This window comes from Phascolarctos cinereus, unplaced genomic scaffold (genome assembly GCF_003287225.1).
Source record: "Phascolarctos cinereus isolate Bilbo 61053 unplaced genomic scaffold, phaCin_HiC Scaffold_7;HRSCAF=346, whole genome shotgun sequence".
Classification (NCBI taxonomy): Eukaryota; Metazoa; Chordata; class Mammalia; order Diprotodontia; family Phascolarctidae; genus Phascolarctos; species Phascolarctos cinereus.
The window spans coordinates 85,157,817-85,181,735 of record NW_027556180.1 but is presented as its reverse complement, the minus strand read 5'-3'; the positions used below and the strand labels follow the sequence as shown (position 1 = coordinate 85,181,735).

The 23,919-nt window shown below is 36.4% G+C and overlaps 1 protein-coding gene across 2 annotated transcripts in view; it reads left to right on the top strand.

Annotated features, from left to right (window-relative positions):
- The window catches only part of FAM117B (family with sequence similarity 117 member B), a 116,906-nt gene that overhangs the window by 14,849 nt on the left and 78,138 nt on the right, over positions 1-23,919 (top strand). For both annotated transcript variants that reach the window (XM_020972826.2, XM_020972825.2), the window contains exon 2: positions 23,533-23,684. In XM_020972826.2, coding sequence (XP_020828485.1) covers positions 23,533-23,684 — 152 coding nt within the window. The remainder of the gene's footprint in view (positions 1-23,532; positions 23,685-23,919) is intronic.

The following is a 23,919-nucleotide window of genomic DNA, read 5'->3' as shown; positions in this document are numbered from 1 at the left end:
CTCTAGGAAGTGATGTTTCTGAAAGCACAGGCCTGATTGTGTCAATCTGTCTTCCTCCCTCCCTCTCCCCCATAACTTCAGCGATTCCCTATTTACCTCCAGAATTATGCGTTAAGTCCTTTGATTCGCTTTTGTAGCCCTTCATAATCTGGCAGTCTGGCTTCTTTCAACCTTTCTTGTTACTCCCCTCCATGTACTCTGTGGTCTGGTGACCCTGACCTCCTTGCTGTTCTTCATGGAAGATACTTCATCTCCTGCCTCCTGTGCAATTTCGTTCAATGTCCGCCATGCCTGGAATTCTTTATCATTTTGTTCCCACCTTTTGACCTCCCTGGATTTTTTCAAATCTTACCTCAGAACCCACTATCTGCAAAATTTCTTTACCTGCCATGTTACTTCAGGTGCCTGTCTTCTGAGATTATCTACAATTTATCCTTTCTATATGTTGTTTTGCATGTTGTCTTTCACATTAGACTGTGAGCTTCTTGAGATCATGAACTTTTTTTCTTCATTAATTTATTCTTTTTCCTTTTTTGTTGAAATTTCTTTCAAGAATTGCTTTGGTTTTATCCCAGAAGTTTTGGTATGTTGCTCATTGTAATCTTTGATCCATGGATTTTGTGGCATTAAATTATTTAATTTCTGTTTAGATTTGAATATTTTCTTGAAATGTTTCTTATTGATTGTTGGTTTTAGTGCTTTGTGGTCATTAAAGAATATATTTAATATTTCTACTTTTCTACACCTGAGTTATTTCCTAGAGCACGATTTTTTGTTTGTTTTGTAAAGCTGATAAATATATATATGTTCTCATTCTGTAACCATCAAAGATCTTTCATATCTAACTTTTCTAAAACAAAATCTTGAATAATCCTTATCTTGTTACATTTTTCTAGGTCTAAAAATGTTACACTGATTTCCCTACCTGTTATAATTTTGCTGTTTATTTCTTTCTGTAGTTCAGTTAGATTTGTCTTTTAAGTTAAGTTGATTTAGATGCTGTGCTTTGTGGTGAATTTGTTAAATATGTTTTTAATTTGTTAAATGATTTTTTTGCTCTCTGGTATTTTAAGAATAATATAGTTTTCCTCTTCATCTCTTTTAACCATGTGTATTTTTACTGTTGTTTGACATGATCACCGCTATGCTTTTTTCAAGTTGCCTGAGGAACAATAAATTCTGCTTTTATTGTGACTGTTGTGTGAGTCTTTATGTTTCAGGTACGTTTCTTACAAAAAAAAGAATCTGCTTTCTGATCCATTCAGCTGCACTGTTCCATGGGCCTCTTTGTCTCATTTAAGTTGTTAATTATGCTTTTCCCTTTATCATACCTCTTAGAGTTTTTTCCTTTCTTTTCCTCCTGTTCTCTTTTTACAAAGAAAAAGAAGGTGGGAAAAGATAGGGAATGAAACCTGTGCTAGTGATCTATAATTAGAATGGCCTGATTTTGCTTCTCCTCCTTTCCTCTTTTCTCCTAGCCCAGACCCAGATGTCTTTTTAATCCCTCCTTGATGATCTGCCCTCTATGGTTGAAGTTTGTTTTGCTTTTAGCTTTCCCGCCTCAACTCTATCTTCCCTCTTAAATTTCCTCTTTCTATCTCAGCATATTGCCCTGTTGAATTTTTAATGTATTTCTACACCAAACCATGTATGTTGAACCCTTCCTTTGCCAGTTCTTTTTAAGAGTGAATTTCATGTTGTTCCTCTATTCCTACCTCAGTGTTCATGTATCCTTGAAGTGTGCTTCAATTATGAGAAGTAGTGAGCACCTTCTCTTCCTCATACCTCTTTAATGTATCCCATTTCCCCTTCTTTTTCTTTCCTCATTTACAACCAATACAATAGAACTAGCTTTATTACCTCTAACCCTTGAAGAAAATGGAATTTTAAAGGGACAGTTGTCTCATCTCCTTTTAGAATGTAAATACTTGATTCTCATTTAGTCCTTTGGAATTGTCTTAGATCTTTGTATTGCTGAGAATACCTAAGTCACTCACAGTTGATCATTGTACAGTATTGCTGTCTGTGATATTCTCCTGGTTCTGCTCACTTCACTTCGAGTTAGTTCATAAAAGTCTTTTCAGGTTTTCCTGACAACATCCTGCTCATCACTTTTTATAGCATAGTAATATTCCATCACAACCAAATATACCACAACTTGTTCAACCATTCTCTAGTTGAGGGACATCCCCTCAATTTCCAGTCCTTAGCTACCACAAAAAGTGCTGCTATAAATATTTTTGTGTGTTTAGATCCTTTTCCTTTTTCTTTCATCTCTTTGGGATGCAGACCTAGTATTAGTATTGCTGGATTAAAGGTTATACATTGTTTTATAGCCATTTTCCCCTCCACTGCAAAATCTCTTCCTTTCATACCTCTTTTATGTGAGATAATTTTCCCATTTTTTCATCTCCTCCTCCCAGTGCAGTCTTCTTTCTTACCCTTTAATTTAGTTTTTTTTTTATTATTCCACAATAGTCAACTCACAGTTGTGCCCTCTGTCTACATGTACTCCTAATTGCTGTAATAATGATAAAGTTCATAGGAGTTATAAGTATCATCTTCCCATATAGGAATGTAAACAGTTTAACCTTATTGAATTTCTTATAATTTCTCTTTCCTGTTTACTTTTTTATGCTTAAGTCTTGTATTTGAAAGTCAAATTTTCTGTTCAGTTCTGATCTTTTCAATAGGAATTCTTGAAAGTCTGCTATTTGATTAAATGTCTGGTTTTTTCCCCTGGAAGATTATGCTCAGTTGTAGATTGTAATCCTAGCTTCTTTGCCTTCTGGAATATCATATTCCAAGCCCCCGATCCTGTAATGTGGAAGCTGCTAAGGCTTGTATGATCTTGACTGTTATTCTACAATATTTTATCTTTGACCTGGGAGCTCTGGAATTTGGTTATAATATTTCTGGGAATCTTCATTTTGGCATCTGTTTCAGGAGGCAATCAGTGGATTCTTTCAATTTCTATTTTGCCTTCTGGTTCATGGCTTTCAGGTAGTCCAGTTATTCTTAAATTATCTCTCAATTTATTTTCCAAGTCAGATGTTTTTCCAATAGGATATTTTACCTTTTTTTCCCCATTCATTTGACTTTGTTTTATTATTACTGTTTCTTGATGTCTCAGAGTTATTAGCTTCCACTTGCCCAATTTAATTTTTAAGATTTCTTCAGGGGGCAGCTAGGTGGCACAGTGGATAGAGCCCTGGCCTTGGAGTCAGGAGGACCTGAGTTCAAATCTGGCCTCAGACACTTACTAGTTGTGTGACCCTGGGCAAATCACTTAATCCCCATTGCCTCAGCAAAAAAAAAAAAATCTTCAGTGAGCTTTTTTACCTCCTTTTCCATTTGGCCAATTCTGTTTTTTAAGGAGTTCTTCAGTGAATTTTTGTACCTCTTTTTCCATTTAAAGCACCATTGTATTATCAAATTCATATAACATTACATTCATATAACATAGTTTGTTCAGTGATTCCTCAGTAGGTGAGTACCTTATTACTTGTCAGCTCTTTGCCACTTTAAAAGAGCTACTATAAATACTTTTCTACCTGTGTGTACTTCTTTCTTTGATATTTTCAGGCCTCCATAGAATAATGTATCGTGGGTCAAAAGGTATGCTCAGCTTAGTAACTTTTTGGTCACAATGCCGAATTGCTTTTCAGAATGGCTGTACAAATTCATGACTTTACCAAAAGTTGAGCAAAGAGGGGCAGCTAGGTGGCGCACTGGAGAGAGCACCGGCCTTGAAGTCAGGAGGACCTGAGTTCAAATCCAGCCCCAAACACTTGACACTTACTAGCTGTGTGACCCTGGGCAAGTCACTTAACCTCAATTGCCTAAAAAAAAAAAAGTTTGAGCAAAGAACTTGGCCAGCTCTTTCATAGAATCATGGATTTGGAGCTGGAAGGAGGGACCCTAAAGGCCATGTAGTCCAACTGCTTCATTTACAGATGAGAAGAGAGAGGTCTGGAGAAGTTACGGCGTGTGTTCAGTGTCACCTTGTCCTTGTGGACAACGGGGAGAGTCTGGAACTAAAGGCTGGTGTAATTCTAGATCTGTTCTACAATTGGATGGAGTCAGGATAATTAGAACTGGTTAGTGACTGGATCCAGTTAATCATTAATGGTTTGATGGAGTACCTCAAGGATCTCTGCTTTTCTCTGTGCTGTTTAACATGGATTTAGACGGAGGTATAGATGGAATCTTTATTAAATGTGAAGATGACAGAAAACCTGACACAGTGGATGGTAGAGTCAGGATCCAAAAATATTTTTAATTGTCTAAGAAGACAAAATTAAATGAATGAAAAATCTTTGGTTTTTATTCAAAAATTCAATTTTGCATGTAGAAGATGGACACACATGTTCTACAGATAATGGTTCATCTGAAGAAGGTCTGGGCATGAACTGTAAGCTCACTGTGAGTCCAGAGCGTGGTACAGTAATCAGTGAAGCTAATGCATTTGTAGGCTTCATTGTCCTACACCCTGGTCACATCAAATTTGGAGTGTTGTGATTGGTTATCAGCACCATATTTTAGGAAGAACATTGATTAGCTATACAGATGGGTGGCCAGATGATGATGGGTGACCAACCTGGTAAAGGGCTTGGGGAACATGTCATGAGGATAGGTTGAAAGAATTGCGGGCTTTTGAACCTGAAGGATAGAAGACTTAGGGATGAGGAGGGGCAGAAAAGACTGCTTGTGGTCTCTCATAGACCAGAGCAGAGGCCAGGAAAGGAATATTCAACACCTTGCCCCTTAGCATACCACCTTGGAAGAACTGAAAATTTACAGGTCCCTAGAAGTTTATAACTCAAGTAATTGGCTGGGATCATGAGCAAACCTTGCAAAAAGTGTCAGACTATAGAATCTTTTTTTGGTAACAAAGAAGATCAAAACATACAACCAGAAGAAGACAACGAAGCCAAAGCCTCCAAGAAAAATATGAATCAGTCCCTGGCCTTGGAAGAGCTCAAAAAAGATTTTGAGAAGCAAGTAATAAGAGAGGTAGAGGAAAAACTGGGAAGAGAAATGAGAGTGATGCAAGAAAATCATGAAAAACAAGTCAACAGCTTGCTAAAGGAGACCCCAAAAAATACTGAAGAAAATAACCCCTTAAAAAATAGCCTAACCCAAATGGCAAAAGAGGTCCAAAAGGCCAGTGAGGAGAAGAGTGCTCTGAAAAGGAAAATTGGCCAAATGGAAAAGGAAGTCCAAAAGCTTACTAATGAAAATACTTCCTTAAAAATTACAATAGAGCAATTGGAAGCTAGTGACTTTATGAGAAATCAAGACACTGTAAAACAAATCCAAAAGAATGAAAAATTAGAAAACAATGTGAAATATCTCATTGGAAGAACAACTGACCTGGAAAATAGATCCAGGAGAGAGAACTAAAAAATTATTGGACTATCTGAAAGCCATGATCAAAAAAAGAGCCTAGACATCATCTTTCAAGAAATTATCAAGAAAAACTGCCCTGATATTTTAGAACCAGAGGGAAAAATAGAAATTGAAAGAATTCACTGATCACCTCCTGAAAGAGATCCCCAAAAGGAAACTCTTAGGAATATTGTAGGCAAATTCCAGAGTTCCCAGGTCAAGGAGAAAATATTGCAAGCAGCCAGAAAGAAACAATTCAAGTATTGTGGAAACAATCAGGATAACACAAGATTTAGCAGCTTCTACATTAAAGGACCGCAGGGCATGGAATATAATATTCCGGAGGGCAAAGGAGATGGGATTACAACCAAGAATCACCTACCCAGCAAAACTGAGTATAATCCTTCAGGGGAAAAAATGGTCATTCAGTGAATTAGGGGACTTTCAAGCGTTCAAGCAGAGCTGAATAGAAAATTTGATTTTCAAATACAAAACTCAAGTGAAACATGAAGAGGTAAATAGGAAAGAGAAATCGTAAGAGACTTATTAAGGTTTAATTGTTTACATTCCTATCTGGAAAGATGATATTTGTAACTCATGAGACTTTTGTCAGTATTAGGGTAGTTGGAGGGAGAAAAATTATATGTATGTATGTAGATAGATAGAGGCACAGGGTGAATTGAAGATGAAGAAGTGATATCTGGAGAATAAAATTAAGTGGTGAGAGAGGATTATACTAGGAGAAGGAGAAAGGGAGCATTAGAATGGGGTAAATTATCTCACCAAAAAAACCAGAAAAGGGGCTTGCAGTGGAGGGGAAATGGGGGAAGGTGAGAAGAAATGAGTGAATCTTATTCTCATCAGATTTGGCTTAAGGAGGGAATAACATATACACTCAATTGGGTATGGAAATCTATCTTACCCTACAGGAAAATGGGGGGGGGAAGGGGACAAGAGAGCAGGGGGATGATAGAGGGAAGGGCAGATTGGGAGAGTGGGTAATCAGAAGCAAACACTTCTGAGGACGGACAGGGTCAAAAGAAAGAATAGAATAAATGGGGGGCAGAATAGGATTAAGGGAAAGAGATTTGATTTTTCACAACATGACTACTATGGAAGTGTTTTGCATAACTGCACATGTATAACGTATATTGAGTTGCTTGCCTTTTCAGTGAGGGTGGGTGGGGAGGGAGGAAGGGAGAAAATTTGGAACCCAAAGTTTTAAGAACACATGTTCAAAAAAAAAGTTTTCACATGCAACTGGGAAATAAGAAATATAGGAAATAGTATACAGAAATCTATGCTGCCCTACAGGAAATAGAAGGGGAAGGGGAGAAGAGAAGTGGGGGGAGACAGAAGGGAGGGCAGACTAGGGGAAGTGGTATTCAGAATACATGCCATCTTGGGGTGGGGGGAGGGGCGAGATGGGGTGAAAATTTGGAACTCAAAATCTTGTGGAAGTGAATGTTGAAAAATAAAAATAAAAAATTATAAATTTATTAAAAAAAAAAAAGAAAGAAAAAAACTTGAAGGCAATTGGAACTGTCCCACAGGGCATTGGGCTACCTCAGAGGCATTTGGTTTGCTTCGCTGGTGCTCTTCAGGCAAAAAACGGAATGATGGTTTTGCAGGGATGTAAAAGGAATTCTTATTTGGGTATGGGCTTTACTAGATACCCTGGTCTTTCCAACTGTTGAGGTTTTGTGAATTTAACTTAATTAATATGTTGCTTCTCAATATATTAAAAACAATTATAAACTTATCAGCAGTCAACATACTCATTTAAACTTTCTTTGCAACCAGTTAAATTTAAATAAATGAGTTTCTATATGAAAAATGTCATAATTTTTCAGTTGTTTCCTCTTTCATCTTCAGGATTTCCTGTTTGCTCATTCATTCCCATTCAGATTATCTTTTTTGAGCACCATTTGTATTCTTTTCTTGTTCTGCTTTTTTGCTTTGCATTATTTCTTAATGTGTTTATTTTTTCACATTCTTCATATTTGTGTATCTTAGTTGCTTAATAGAATTCCGTCATGTTAATGTTTCAGTTTTTTCACTCATTTCCCTTTTGTTGGGTACTTAAATTTCTATTTTTGCAGCTACAGTTAATGCTGTTTGAACAGATAGTTCTTCATTGTAATCATTCACAGGTTTTCTTCTTAACAATGAAATTATTGGCCCAAAGGGATGGATTATTTTTGTAATTTACTACGTGTTTCCAGATTACTCTCTAAACAGAGTTGTACTTATTTGTAATTCCATCAGCAATGAATGAATGTGTTTTCCTACCCCCTGCTAAAATTCATGTTAGGTCCTTTTTATTTTTTATTTTTGCCAAATTGATGGGGACAAGGTGGTGTTGCAAAGTTTTGCCGTTGCTGATTTTTTTAATTGATTAAAAATTGGTGCTTTTTCCTTAGAAAATTAGATATTTGTGTACACTGACTCAGACTTTTTATTGCATGGCTAGCATTGCCCCGAACTTCAGGTTACATTTAGTTCAGAAACGTAGGTAATACATTTATTAAGTGCTTATTTTATGACACCAGTCTTCTGCCTTGAGAGAAGGGTAGAGAATGCCATTCCATTGAGCCTGCTAGATGAAAAGAAACATCACTTTCTTCAGCTCCAAGCCCCTGTCCCTTTTATTAAACTGCCTAAGACCCTGAGAGGACTCTACCCTGAGACCAAATTCCTGTGGACTGTGAAAATCTACCTAAACATTACTCAGTCATTGACACATCCCCCCTGCTCATACTCTACCCATTACAGCGATTCTAAATCTCCTAGTGGTAGTCATCATTCAAAGGCCTTTTCTCATCCTCACTGCCTGATACCTTATTCATTCCCATTCTTCTCAAACCAACCCCTGCTGGTGTCCCAATCTACCCATCTCTGGTTGTATGGAGAGCATGCTTTTTTCTTTTTAAAAAGTTTTTTAACATTCATTAAAAAAATTTTTTTTTGGTTCCAAATTCTCTGTCCTCGGGCCTTCCCCTCCCTTTCTTCCTCCCATTGAAAAGGTAAACAATATGGTACTCATTATACGTGTAAAGTCATGCAAGATATATTTCTACATTAGCTATGTTGCCCCCCCAAAAAAAAAGAAAGAAAGAAAAAGAAAGTGAAAAAAATGTGCTTCATTCTGCACTTAGTTCATCAGCTCTTTCTCTAGAGAAATAGGATTTTTCATCATGAGCCCTTTGGAATTGTCTTGGATCATTGTATTGATCAGAGTAGCTAAGTCTTTCATGGTTATTTAATCTCATTACAGTATTGCTGTTACTATGTACAATGTTGTCTTGGTTCTGCTCACTTCACTTTGCATCAAGTTTATATAAGTCTTCCCAGGTTTTTCAGAAAGCAACCTGCTCATCATTTCTTATAGCACGATAGTTTTCCATCGCAACCATATACCACGACTTGTTCAGCCATTCCTCAGTTGATGGTCATCTCCTCAATTTCCAATTCTCTGCCACCACAAATAAGAACTTCTGTAAATATTTTTGTACATATAGGTCCTTTTCCTTTGATCCTTTTGGGGGTACGGGCCTAGTAGTAGTATTGCTGGGTCAAGGGGTATGTAGTTTGATAGCCCTTTGGGCATAGTTTCAAATTGTTCTCCAGAATGGTTGGATCAGTTCACAACTCTATCAGTAGTGTATTGGTGTCCTAATTTTTCCACATCCCTTCCAACATTTGTCATCTTCCTTTTCTGTCATGTTAGTTAAACTGATAGGTGTGAGGTGGAGAGAAATTTGCTGTAAATTCCCCCCCCCCCCATTTCCTGCCTTCCTTCTAGTTTTGTCTGCATTGGTTTTATTTGTGCAAAACTTAAAATTTCATAGAATTGAAATTATCCATTTTACCTCTCTATCTCTTCTTTGGTCACAAACTTCCCTTATCCATAGATCTGACAGGTAAAGTTTTCCATGCTTCCTTAAACTTATGTTAATTTGCTTATACTTTGTGAAATGTTAATCTGTGCCCAATTTCTGCCAGACTGCTTTCCAGTTTTACCAGCAATTTTTGTCAAATAATGAGCCTCAAGACTTGAATCTTTAGCTTTATCAAACTTTAGATTACCATGATCATTTACTGCCTTATATTGCATACCTAGGGGCAGCTAGGTGGTATAGTGGGTAGAGATCAGGAAGATTCTTTCCTGAGTTCAAATTTATCCTCAGACCCTGGGCAAGTCACTTAATCCAGTTTGCCTTAGTTTCTTCATTTGTAAAAATAGCTGGAGAAGGAAATGGCAAACTACCCAAGTACCTTTGCCAAGAAAACCCCAGATAGGATCATAAAAGGTTGGACATGACTAAAATGACTGAACAACAACAAAACTGTGTCCCTAATCTTTTCCACAGGTCCACCGGAACCAGATTGTTTTAAGGATTACAGCTTTATAGTAAAGTTTGAAATCTGGTGCTGCTAGGCTACATCATACCTTATTTTAATGTTACTGCTTTTTACCTTGTTTCTTCCATATTGTTCTTCACTTCTGTGTATTTGCATTCCCAGTAGATTGATCAGTGGATTCAAGTTTTTCTATTCTGCCAGTTATTTGTGCTGTGCAGGCTGTAAATTCTTCTTTACCAATTCTTATTTCTCTTTTCAACTAGAAATAGTGTGCTGTGTGGATCCATGCTATCCTCAGTCCATTGCAGCTTCTGCCTCATCAGATATTGAATCATTTTCCTTTGCTTTGCAATATTTATTCATAGATGTCTTAACTCTTTTACTAGATCTGGAGGCTATATTTCCTTGTGCTGTTAATGTCTTACCTGTTGATTATCTGCAAGGTCTTTTGAGTTTTTTTTCCTCCTGAGATCTTTAGTAATTTCTGTCTTTTCCCTCATCACTCCCTTTCTGATTTCTTCCCCTCTGATGTTTGTTTCCTGGGAGGCTGGATCAGTCTCAGTATCTCAGCTCTCTCCTCCCATGCTGGGAAAATCAAGGCTCACCAGCCAAAGTTTCTCTGTCCCAACCCACTTCTGGGCGGACAAAACTGACCGCAATTAGATGTAAGCTCCAGGCTTACTGGAGTGCTACGTTACCCCCACTCCCCATGTCCCGCCATGTTTCCTCTGTTCCTCTGCTCTCCTGACACAGAGCATGGCCACACAACTATTGCAGCCTGAGCAAATTTCTCCCATGGCACTGGGAGGGAGGAGGGTGTGGTTAGGGTGTGGAGTTGAATGTTGTTGCAAGCCCACCTGTCAGCTTGTTCAGCCCTGGTGGGTGCTGAGTGCTGCTAGTGCATGGAGTTTTTTTATCCTGTTCTGATTTCTGGACTCCTAGACCATGGAGAGAGCTAAAATTGCTTTATTCCTGGCACATCATTTCTATTTTGGAGGGGTTTGAGAGGTGATAAGGATTGGAGAAAATGTATAGTCTGCTGTCATAATCTGGAAGTTGGGATGCTCTTTTAAAATTATTCTCTTCCTGTAACATCATTCCCATCACCAGTCATCAGAGTAGTGTCTTAGCACCTGCTCAGTGAGTTTTTGATCTGTCTAATTATGCACTTGAACAGTGGCATGTGACTAGAGATCTGATTGTAGTTTAGTATAATATAAAATTGTTCCTATTAAAAAGCTTCAGTGTCTTAAGCTGTCACTCAACATCTGATCTGCTCATGTATATGTACATTTTAAGCTTGGTGTAATCAGTATGTACAGTTTTGTTCTGCTTTTTTCCATTTAAGTTGTTTCATAAACATTTTCCCATGTGTTGACATGGTCCATAGTTGTTGTTTTAGTAACATTATTGTAATTATTATTCGTGCTACTTATATTCATTATTTGCTCATGGTTTCATTGGTTTAGGGAATTCTCAGTATGGAAACTCCCTCCACCAAGTGCACACTGGCAACTCAACTGCAACTTAATGTCATAGAGTTTCCTGAGGATACTAATAGGTTAAGTGACTTGCCAGAGGTTAGATTTGAACTGTGTACCACTGTACCATGTTGCCTCTCTTTATCCATTTGCATTTTTGATGGTATTGAATTCTTTTTGTAGCCTCAGAAAATAGTCAAGTTTAATTTGTAAAGCTGGTCTTGAGACATTTCAGAGGATCATGAGTTTTAGAACTGCAAGGGACTTTAGATATTCAACAATTGAATTAAATTTAACAGACACTTATTAAGTATTTACTATGTGCAAGAGACTATACAGAGTGCTGCAGTATCAAGACGTAAATGAATAACCACCCCTGCTTCAAAGTACTCTCATTCTTCTGGAAGAAGATCTACTTCCTCTATAAACACATGTTGCCTTTGTTTCCTCACCAGTCATTCCCTTTTAGTCCTTTACACTGTGGCTTCCAGCCCTGGGGCTTTCTCGAAGATGACCAATGATTTCTGTTTATGTACATGTTTATGTACATTTCTATAGCTCAGGTGTCCTCACTTCTCTCTGCATCATTTCACATCTTCCCATGCTCCTCTGAATTGTTCTTATTCATGTTTCCTGTGGTGCAACATTGTTTTATTACATTCATGCATCAAAATTTGTTTAGCCATTCCTCAGTTGGTGAATATCCACTACTCATATTCTTTGCAATGACTGGTTTGATTTATATAGGAATCGTGTTTTTCAGCTCTGTGGAATATATGCTGATTAGTAGATTGTCTGAATCAAAGGAGTATGGACATTTTAGTCACTTTGTTAGCATAATTCCAAATTACTTTACAAAATGATTGATCTAACTCACAGTTGAACCAACAGTAGATTAGTGTGCTTGCTGTTCCACAGCCCCTCTCTCACTTACCATTCTCATCTTTTGTCCTCTTTGCCCACTTCCTGAATGTGAGGCAAAATGTTGAGTTGTTTTGATTTACTTCTAACTTGTTATAAGAGCATTCTTTCCTGTGGTTAGCAGCTTGCAATTCTTTTTTTTTTAATTCTTATTAATTTATTTTTACTTTTTAACATTCACTTCCATAAGCTTTTGAGTTTTAATTTTTCTCCTCCTCCCTACCTCCCTCCACAAGAGACATGCAGTCTGATATGGGCTGTACATATACATTCCTGTTAAACATTTTCACATTAGTCATGTTGTAAAGAAGAATTAGAACCAATAGGAAGAACCACAAGAAAGAGGAAACAAAACAAGATGGAAGGAAAAAAAGCAAATAGTATACTTCGATCTGCATTCAAACGCCATAGTTTTTTCTCTGGATGTGGATAGCATTTCCATCATGAGACTTTTGGAGATGTCTTAGATCCTTGCATTGCTGAGAAGAGATAAGTCTATCAAAGTTAGTCATTGCACAACATGTCTGTTACTTTGTACAGTGTTCTAGTTCTGCTCACTTTAGTCAGCATCAGTTCATATAAGTCTTTCCAGGTTTTTCTGAAGTCTGCCTGCTCATCATTTCTTATAGCACAATAGTATTCCATTACATTCACATACCACAACTTGCTCAGCCATTCCCCAATTGATGGGCATCCCCTCAGTTTCTAATTCGTTGCCACCACATATAGAGCTGATTTCTGGCCCAGCACTCTCTCCACTGAGCCCCCGAGCTGCCTGCAGTTTCTGATCTTGTCACTCAACTAAAATTCTCCCCAAAGTTAGCAATGATCTCAGTAACCAAATCTGGTGTTTTTGTTTTTGTCTTTGTTTTTCCCAGTTCTCATTTCTGACGTGTCAGCAGCATTTGGCCCTATTGACTACATTCTCTTCCTAGGTATTCTCTCTTTTCTGGATCTTCATGACATTGTGCCTGCTTGGTTCTCTTCCTACTTGTCTGACCCTTCCCAGTCTTCTTTACTGGATCATCACACACCATCCCCGAACCACCTGATGTTTACCCCAGGCTTATGTCCTGGGGCATCTCTCTCTGTGCCTTCTCAGACTTTTTGATGTCCTTACTGTTGTTATTGTTGTTGAGGTGTTGAGTCATGTCCTACTTGTCATGACCTCAGACAGTAGCTGTGTGAGCCTAGGCAGGTCACTTAACCTTGTTTGCCTCAGTTTCCTCATCTGTAAAATGAGATGGAGAAGGAAATGGCAAACAGCTCCTGTATCTTTGCCAGGAAAACCTTAAATGGGGTCATGAAGAGCTGGACACAACTGAAAACGACTAAACAGCAACAAAAGATCAGAAAGCAGCTTATAAAGGACTGAGGTGCCCTGAAACTCATTTAACCTGTCGTCTTGAGTTGCCATACTAGACCTGGGGTATACAGGAGGCCCCGAATGAGTCAAGGTTGAAACCCACCCTGAACTGTTGTTATTGGTTATCTGCACCGTAAGCTGGACTCCCTGTATGTCCTTGAGGGTCCAACCAGCTATAAGACAGGCACCAGTCAGTCTGCACCAGACTGAGAAGCAGACCATCGTATCTTCAGTGTCTAGCAGTTCCCAAGGGAAAAGAATGTTCCTTTTTCCATCCTACTTACTTAAAGGGAGTGTTCCACCTCCCTTTCTTTCACCTTTCTCCTCCCTTTAGGAAGACATTAATTCCTTCCTCATCCCATTGCTCCCTTTCTCCTTCCATGCCACTCCCATCTGGGGAGGGGTTGCCCTCCACTCTTCCTCACCTTTGCTGCAACTCATAGATATGCAAGCTTCTGTCTGAAATGAGAACTTGATATGGGAGTTGCACATGCATGTTTATTTCTCTTGTAATAAATCCAGTTGCAACACAGGTCTCATGGACTTGTGGGGTTTTTTGGGGTGGCGGTGTTAATAAGTATAAGTAAATGCTGAGATTGTAGACAGTTTTTTTCCTAAGAATTTCATTGTGAAAGAATTTGAACTCCAGGCCCAGGGCCTTTATCCAAGGAGCTACCTAGCTGCTCCCTCTGTTTAATTACCATTTCTGTGCAGATGATTCAGTATCAGTAAATCCAGCCCTAGCTTCTCTTCTAATCTCCACATCACCAGCTGCTTGTTGAACATTTCAAACTATGTGTGCCATAGGCATCTCAAGACTCCAGAATTCTATCTCCTCCCAAACCTCAAATCTACCCTCTTCTGAACTTCAATATATTTCTGTCATTGGCACCATCATTCTTCCAGTCACTCAGATTTACAACCTTGACATTATCCTGAACTCTTGACTGTTCTTCACCTCACCTATTAGCTCAGTTTCATAATTTCTACCTCCTCAACATCACTTGTATCAATTGCCTTCTCTCTACCCACACAACCACTACCCCAGTTCATGACTGTGTATAGTTTTGTTGGCAAAGATATTGGAGTGATTTGCTATTTCCTTCTCCAGTAGATTAAGGCAAAGGTTATGTGATTTGTCCAGGGTCACGTAGCTAATTTAACCTTTCATCACTTTTCACCTGGACCATTGCTATAGCATCTAAGTGTCCTCCCTTTCTCAAGTCTCTCTCATTTCCAATTCATCCTCTATACAGTTGAAAAGTTGGTTTGTTAAAGTTCGGTTCTAACCTTGTCACTTCCCTACTCAGTAAACTCAACTGGTTCTGTATTGCTGCTAGGATCAAATAGAAGCTCTTCTGTTTGGCAACCTGGCCTTTTCCATGCTTAGCATACATTAGTCACTTTACATTGTTTTCTTGGCTCTGCTTACTGCACTTTACATCTTTCCAACCTTCTCTATATTTATCATGTTCGTTGTTTCTTACAGCATAGTAATGCTTCATTACGTTTTGGTGCCATAATCTATTTAGCCATTCCTTCCCCAATTCATGGACTTCATTTTGTTTTTAGTTTTTTGCACAGAAAGTGCTTCTGTAAGTATTTGATATTTATGGAAGCTTTCTTTTTTATCAATGTACCTTGGAGTAGAAGTCTAGCAGTGAAATCTAGGGAGCAAAGGTTATAGTAATGTCAGCCAATTTATTTACATAACTCCAAATTACTTTACAGAATAGTTGTACTAATTCATAACTCCACCAATAATTTTCTCTGGGAGAGAAGCCCCAGGACAAAGGTCTGGGGTAAACAACAGGTTATTAGGGGGCTTTGTATGATAATCCAGTAAAGAATATTGGAAAGGGTCAGACAGGTAGGAAGAGAACCAAGAGGGAGCAATGTAATGAAAATCCAGAAAAGAAAGAATACCTAGGAAGAGAATGTGGTCAACAGGGCCAGATGCTGCTGACAGATCAAATATGAGAAGAAAAAAAGTAGTGTTGTTCAAAGACTATTCCCATCTTTTATTGTCTTAGTCAGTTTGGATGAGGTGAAGCTTCTGGTTTGTTTTCATTTGCATTTCACTTATTAGTGATTGAGAATAGCCTTCTTTTGGGAACTGTTTGTTCATACCCTTGGGCCACTTTTGGTCTTGAATATTTCTGCTGTCGCTATATCTTGGGCCCCAAATTCTTATCCAAGAAATTTGATGCAAGCCTGTGTTCATGAATTTTGGAAAGTTTACAATTTTATTTCCCAAACACTATTCTGGGTTCCAGGGGTTCTTATTTTCCCCACATAAATTTTCTTATTTTTCTCTTAATATTATGAAGTAATTGATAATTCAGGAAGTTTTGATATTTTTATTTTAAAATGCACATTATTTTTATGAATTAATCACATCCCCCTGACTCACAAGTCTTGTTGTCTTTTGAATTGTTAGAGAAAATGACCATATTGCCTGCAAATAGAGATTTTAAACATTCTATTGCCAAAGTTTATTCCTTTCATTTCTTTTTTATGCTTTATTATCATAGCTAATATTTCCAAAATCATCAAATAAATGTGATGACAGTGGACAATACTAATTTGCGGTTGTTTTTATGGCAAATATTGCTTTTTTTTGTTACAGTGCTGGTTTAAAATAGTTAATTGAGAATAATAATAATAGGTCCGTGGTTTCAGTGATGTAAATATTTATGTCTACCCTTATTTTTCTACTCTCAACCATGTCCTCCCCAAAATTTGGCACAAATAGTTTACCAAGCATATATTATTTATTAGACATATTCAGGATGAATATGATTCATTTTCTGTGGGACCTTTAACCAATATATGATTTTCTTGGGGTTTTTTCTGCTCTTTTAGATTGTCTTCCATGTACAAATATCTCTTCATATCATGTGTGTACTTAGTTATTTACATCTCTTCTTCCTTCATTAGCATATGAGCTCCTTAAGAGAAGGGACTATTTGTGCCTTTCTTTGTATATTCAGTGCCTGGCACATGGCAAGCATTTAATATTTGCTGACAGTCTACTTTTAATTCCATTCTGTAACCTTTTTCTTTTCATGTGAGGATTTAAGCCATTTATATTTAATTTATAATTTTAAAAATAAACTTAGTTTCTATTATTTTAAAACAATTATTATTCATCTGGACAGAAGGTAATATAAACTTTATTCTATTGGAAAGAATAATACTAGCTAGTACTAGCTAAATTTAATGTAGGAGCATCAAATAAAAATGCTATATTTTATGTTATTAATTCTAAGTATATCTCAGACTTGATTCTACCTCCCAACTTTTGTCAGAGAAATAGGAACATTGACTTGTAATGGACATTGCCATAATTCATCTGCCTTTTTTCCTTCTTTGGTTACCTATGGTGATCTTTAATTCATTTTGCCTGTTTGTTTTTGTTGCTTACTTTAATTTCTTAAACCTAGTTGTATCATTGGTTACTATAATCAACATACTTTTGCCACCCTATTGAGATTAAAAGCAAGTTTATTCCTCTTCAGCAGTGTCTGTTTCAAATGTTTCTCTGTGGGTGTTTTTTCAGCTCGGTTTCAAAGGCTCTTTTGAAGTATGTTTTTTCTTCATAAATTCTTTGAGGGCTGTTTAGTTTTTGTGGATGTCCATGTTTTGTTTTTAAACAGAATGATTAGCTTTTTGAGGCAAGTTGATTCTGGTCTAGTAGTCCTTTTAAAAAATGTCAACATATGCTATGTTTCAGTAAAAGTCTTGTGACACTGGTTTATTTTATTTATTTTTGGTGAGTTTATCTCATTCTCTTGGCCACTGAAAGGTTTTTTTTTTTTAAGTTTTGCCACATTTGTGCTTGGTGAGTTGAATTTTGAGTTTATCCTTGTTGACATGCTATGTATTCTTTTTGCTCTGCTACTTAGTTTTGACTGTCCTAAATATCCTTGAGTGCTTTCATGAGCTCATGATTGCATCCAATTTTTTATTTTGATACTTTTTCTGTACCCTCAAAATTCCCTTTTCTGTGCTCTAAATTAATCACTTTCATTCGTATTGCTTCGTTTTCCTATTTGTGTTGTTTTCTGAGCTTTGGGCCACAGATAGGTTTTTAGCAACTCACTTTCCAAGTAAAGGTATAATCAATGATTAAACTATTTTGCAAATAAACCATATTTTTGAAAAGGGAAATTTCAATTAATATCAATTAATTACACTTATTAAGATTTTTATTTATCATGAAATCACATTAATGTTTAAAAAAATTAGTTTGCTAAGCAGTACAATTAGAACACATTTTTTTAGGTTTTCCTACTGTTTACATTTAGTAACAGCCAAAAACACAGTAACAGATATGACTCTGCTCCTTGGACTAGAAGCAGACTGACGATGGGTGGTTGCCATGGCATGGACAAAGCCCTCATTACTTCTTTACTTTCTTTTATATCCTCTACATTTTTTGCAGCCCTCCCAAAATTCATTGGCAGGTTGCAAGCAGTTCATAGGGTGGGCTGTATGTTGTTCAGGCCTGAGCTTACCATTTGAAGATCAGCCTTACTAAATATTGAAAGGCTTATCACAAGTGAGCATGATAATCTGGTTAATAAAGCAACAGTCAAAATGGCCGCAAATCCTGCCTGGCCTGGTTTCTCTACATCATGGGGTAGGGCTGGTTCGTCCAGAGGTTCAGGCACTGGATTGGAATCACAGAATTTGAGTTGTAAGGGAACTCCTCACAATGGAGTTCCCTTTACCTCTGACCTTTCCGTCTCATTGGTTGGTTCCTCCCTGAGCCTAATTTTAAGGATGATGCCTAGGGCAACCATGTCTTTGTTCCTCTTCAGGCTTCCCTCCTGAGTCTCTGAACTTTTTTTCTACCACGCCGCATGATGACCATCATTTTTCTCTACCCCCCCCAATTAATCAAAATTTCTCTGTATTTTTTGTATAGCTTTTTTTAACTCTGGACTTCCCTTTTATCAATAATAGTAGTTTCACTCTGGGATTACCCTAACCCACTTCCTCTTTGAGTAATTTTTTTCTTTATCTGCAAGTCTTTTAAAACATTAAGTGATTCAGTACTCTGAAGATTCTATCTAGTAAGCAAGGTGGTTTATTGTGAAAATTGAGATATGTATTTTTAAGACTAATTTAAAATGTATATGTCTCTATAAACTTGTTACATTCTTTGGCAATATCCATCTTTTATTTAATGAATTATGCTGAATTTTGTGGGAGAGTTGCTGTGTCCAAAAACTAGAATTCCCTATTTTGTGTGTATAACATTCTAATTTCTCTTATCATTTATCGTCTTAGAGAAGTCTTCTGTAATGCTTATAGATATTCCTTAATAGGATTTTCCCCTTGCTATTTTAGCTATAAAGTATTTTAGTTTAACTATAGCGTATTTTAATGATTTGAATCTTTTGAGACTTTTAGTATCGAAATCCCATAGATTCTTTCAGTATATCTATTGTTTGGGGTTTTAAAAAATAATTTTGGAAACTTTCTTGAAATTATTAATAGAATATAGTATGTATAATTTTTGGGTTTTTTCCTATAGTTTCTGATGTCAGTAATTTAAAAAACTATATATTAATTTCTTTAATTTTTTACATTACCAGAATATTTTCCAGATAGTCTTCTCCTACCCCACCCCCTTTACAGAGCCATCTCATATAACAATTTTATTTTTTAAAGAGAAGGGGGGGAAATCTAGGAATTAAATTAACACATCAAAAAAGTCTGATAGTTTATATCAGTGTTTTCTTTCTTTCTCTTATTTCTATTGCTAGCATTTCCAGAACTGTCAAATAATAGTGGGGAGAATGGACATTTTTATGTAGTATTATCATTTTTATTTTATTGACTTAAGCATTTTCATGAGCAATTAATGTTTCTCCAATTAACTTAGATCACTGTTTCAACAAAGATTCTTATAGTTTAGATTCATGTAGTGCTTGGATGAATCTTAAATGAATCTTAAAGGATTACTCCCAGGAATTTTATAGTGTCTGTAGTTGTTTTGAATGGAGTTTCTTTTTTAACCTCTTCTGGGTTTTTAAAAAGAATTATAGAATGATATATGCAAATTCATTTCATATGCTGCAACTTTGCTGAGTTATTATTTCAATTAATTTCAGTAAACTCTCTAGGAGGACTCCTAGAGTACACCTAAATATACTACCATATCATTTGCAAAAGTGATATGGTTATCCCTTCCACATCAAGGTTTTGATATATCATAGGTTGGCATAAGAAATTAAATGGAAATTTTCTTTTTTTTCCCTTTTTTTAAATTTTATTAATTTATTTTGATTTGTCAGCAATCATTTCCATATGCTTTTGAGTTGAAAATTTTTCTTCCCTTTCCTCCCCACCACCCTCCCCCAGATGGCACACAATCTGATATAGGCTATACATTTACATTCCTATTAAACATATTTTCACATTAGTGGTGTTGTAAGTAAAAATTAGAACCAATAGGAGGAACCATCAGAAAATGGAAACATAACTCAACAGAAGAGAGAAAAAAAATAGCAATTCAACTTTCATAGTTCTTTCTTCGGATGTGGATAGCATTTTCCATCCCGAAGCCTCTGGAGATGTCTTAGATCCTTGTATTGCTGGGAAGGGTTAAGTTTATCAATATTAGTCATCACACAACGTGGCTGTTACTGTGTACAACGTTCTCTTGGTTCTGCTCATTTCACTCAGCATCAGACCATACAAGTCTTTCCAGGTTTTTCTGAAGCCAGCCTGTTCATCATTTCTTATAGCATAATAGTATTCCATTACATTCATATACCACAACTTGCTCAGCCATTCCCCAATTGATGGGCATCCTCTCAATTTCCAATTCTTTGCCACCACAAAAATAGCTGCTATGAATATTTTTGTACATGTGGGTCCTTTTCCCTAAATGGAAATTTTCTAGGAGTTTTGCAGAAGCTGCAGATGACACACAGAGACCTGCAGACAACATAAAAAAAGTTTAGGAACTTAGAAATGCATAAAATTTATGTATGGTATTGTATAATATCAATCCAAACTTTACAGTAAGGTGCTGTAAACACTCCATAAAATAAAAATAAAAAATTCAGACTTCTTCTCTGGTATAAAGTGAGGGCCAAAAACTTTTATGTGGATTTTTCAGATTGTGGAGGTGCCGCCCTGTTAACACCTCTGATGTGGGAGGGATGACTGTTGTTTCTTTTTTTTCTTTGCCTTTACTTATTCCCTCGATTTTTATTTCTTGTCTTATTGCTATGGCTATCATTTCTGTTATTATTCCTAAATGGGCATATCTTTGCTTTACCCTTGATTTTATTGGAAAGGCTTCTTCTAACTTTTTCTATTACTTATAAAGCTTGCTCTTGAATTTAGATAAATACTATTTAAATTCCACTTATTTCTGAGAGTGTCGAATTTTGTGAACATCCTTTTAAGCATCTATGGATAAAATCATTGTTTTTATTATTTATCTTATTACCATTGTTCACTATATTTATCATCTTATGTTGAAGTACTCTATTATTGGTATAAATCCAACCCGATCATAGTGTATAATTTTTCTAACATTTTGTTTTAGCTTGCTGATACTTTATTTAAAAATTTTACATCATTGTTTATTAGGAACTTGGTCTGTAGTTGTTTTTGCTTTGTCTTGTTCCTTAAATTTTTAAGTGTCTTTTGTCGGCTGGGATATTTCACATTGTTTCTTTTTCTGTCTATGTTTCTTTTGTTACTTTGAGTGTTTCAGTTGTATTGTAGCATTTTTTTTTTAAAGTTGTTCAGCAACTTATCCTTATTTTATATTTTGGTAGATTTTTATTAACTTGTGTAACTAAATTGTTTTTGTTTTGTTTTGAGATATATGAAAGGAGTTTGCGCCTTGTGTACTTCTAACTTTGCCTTCTTTAATAGAAAACTTTATAGTAAACATTTTTTCTTTTTCTTTTCTGTTCTTTAAAAATTCCTCTAGTGGTTCTTTTACCTGTTCAGTTGCATTTGTCATCATTTTCTTGTGTTGTTTCAGTTGCTATTTTTATTATTTCCGTTTATTTTTCTCTCTTTCACAGGCTCTCTCTCATATATATATATATATATATATATATATATATATATATATATATATACACATTTCCACTCATATTAGTTTTTTCATTGCCTTTTTGGGTAAATTTTAAACTTCTTGGAATATTTTCTAGTGACTTTATTGGAAACCATGTCCTTTGTATCCTATCACTTTGCCAGCTTCCCAAAGTTGAATTTACTTTTAATTAGTGGTAGGTTTATGTTTAAATGATTGGAGGTTGGTGACCTACTTGTTGTGTAATGGAGCTATCTCTCTTCCGGGATTTGTTCTTAACACTTACTGTATGCTTAACCATAGGCAGGTAATATAATCTCTCTGCTGCACAATTTGTAATATAAAATGAAGGTGTTTGGTCTGTGTTATTTCTATGGCCCTTCCTGTCCGATTTTCTCACTCTCCCGCATACACATTGCATATGCACACGTGTTCTCTCTCTCTCTCACACACATATACATGCACATTGCTCTCAAGAACACATCATTGCAAGGCAACTGGCTAGTTCATTTAGAACCTAGCATATAGTAGATGAAACAGATTTTTACTTGTATAAAGTCTCCATAGGGGATTGGACCTGTGACCCTTGGCTGCTTCTACTATTAGTCAAGACAATTCTAAATATGTAGCAACCTAAAAATTATTTATAAATATTCGGTGGAATAGATTCAGTTCTCCATATAGGAGATGACAAAAAACTTAATCAGAAAGCACCAAGACATAGTGCAGACTTCATCTTTTTCTTCTATGGGGAAGTCTGTTAAGCCTTTTAATCTCAGGTTTCCTCCTTGGATTTACCATTATGAACAAAAGCTTAGGTATGAATATAGCATCTATAGGGACTAACAAGTCTGAAGGCATGTGCAAGGGCTAACCTTTATTGTGTTTGGGGGTTGGAGGTATGTCCTCTCACCTCCTCCAGTCCCACTTGATCTTTATAATTTATTTGCATTTTTTAAAAAAAAATTTTGGAGTGCAGTTCTTTCCATTTGCATTGTTGTAGTTACTTGTGTGTATTGTTTTCTTGGCTTTGCTTACTTCACTGTACATCAGTTCATATAAATCTTTTCAGGCTTCATCACACATCTTTTTTTTTTTTTTTGCTTAGGCAGTGGGGTTAAGTGACTTGCCCAGGGTCACACAGCTAGCAAGTGTTATGTGTCTGAGGTCGGATTTGAACTCAGGTCCTCCTGAATCCAGAGCCAGTGTACTACGTAGCTGCTCTAGCACACACATCGTTTCTTACAGCACAGTAATATTCTATTGCGTTCATGTACCACAGTTTGATTAACGATTCCCTATTTGATGTACATCTACTTTGTTTGCAATTCTTAGCTGTCACAAAAAGTGCTGGCTGCTATGTATATGGGGACTTTGTTCTTATCTATGGCTTCCTCAGGATATGAGCTCAATAACGGAATCTGTGGTTCAAAGGGTATGGATATTTTAGTCACTTTATTTACACAGTTACAAATTACTTTCTAAAATGGTTTAAACTATCTCAGCTCTACCAACATTGTATTAATACGCCTATGCTTCCCCAACTCCTCTGATGTTAACTGTTGCCAATTTTTGGTCATTTTTGCCAATTTGTAGGGTGTGAGGTAAAATCTCAAGGTTATTTTGATAGGCATTTCTCTCATTAGTGATTTGCATTCTTTCATGTGGTTGTGAATGCTTTGCAGTTTTTTTGAGAACTGTTTCTTCATATCCTTTGACCATTGGCTAGAATAAGGTTTTAACTCATTGGAACAAATCAATTATAACCTGCTTTTAGTAGAGGAGAACATCAAAATCTTAGTTTTTATTTGGCTATAAACTATGAAACTTTCCTTTTTCTCATATGACATAGTATGCTAAGATCTGGCGCGCCCCCCCCCCCCCCGTTTCTTTTAATAAGCTGTCCTAAATAAATGTTTTTGTCTTTGGTTTAGGTGACAAACCACGGCCACCTTCATCAAGCCCTTCCAGCATTATTCGTCGAACTTCCTCGTTAGATACACTTGCTGCCCCTTATCTTGCAGGACACTGGCCTCGTGATAATCATGGGCAATCTGTTCCATGTATGAGGGACAAAGCTACACAGGTAAGCTTAATACATGCTTTTATTTTGAGAGCTTTTTCATTTTTTTGCTGAATGCTTTCTCATTACATTTTTGTTTAACTCTCTTCAGATTCTAATATAGGCTTACTTCTCCCATCTATTCTTGTTTATTATGAAGTAACTCTTAAATAATTTCATTCTAGGGAAGGAATGGCAGATCTTTTTAATTAATATATTAAATTTAAGCATTAGTTTTGTTTTTGGATTTCAGTTAAGG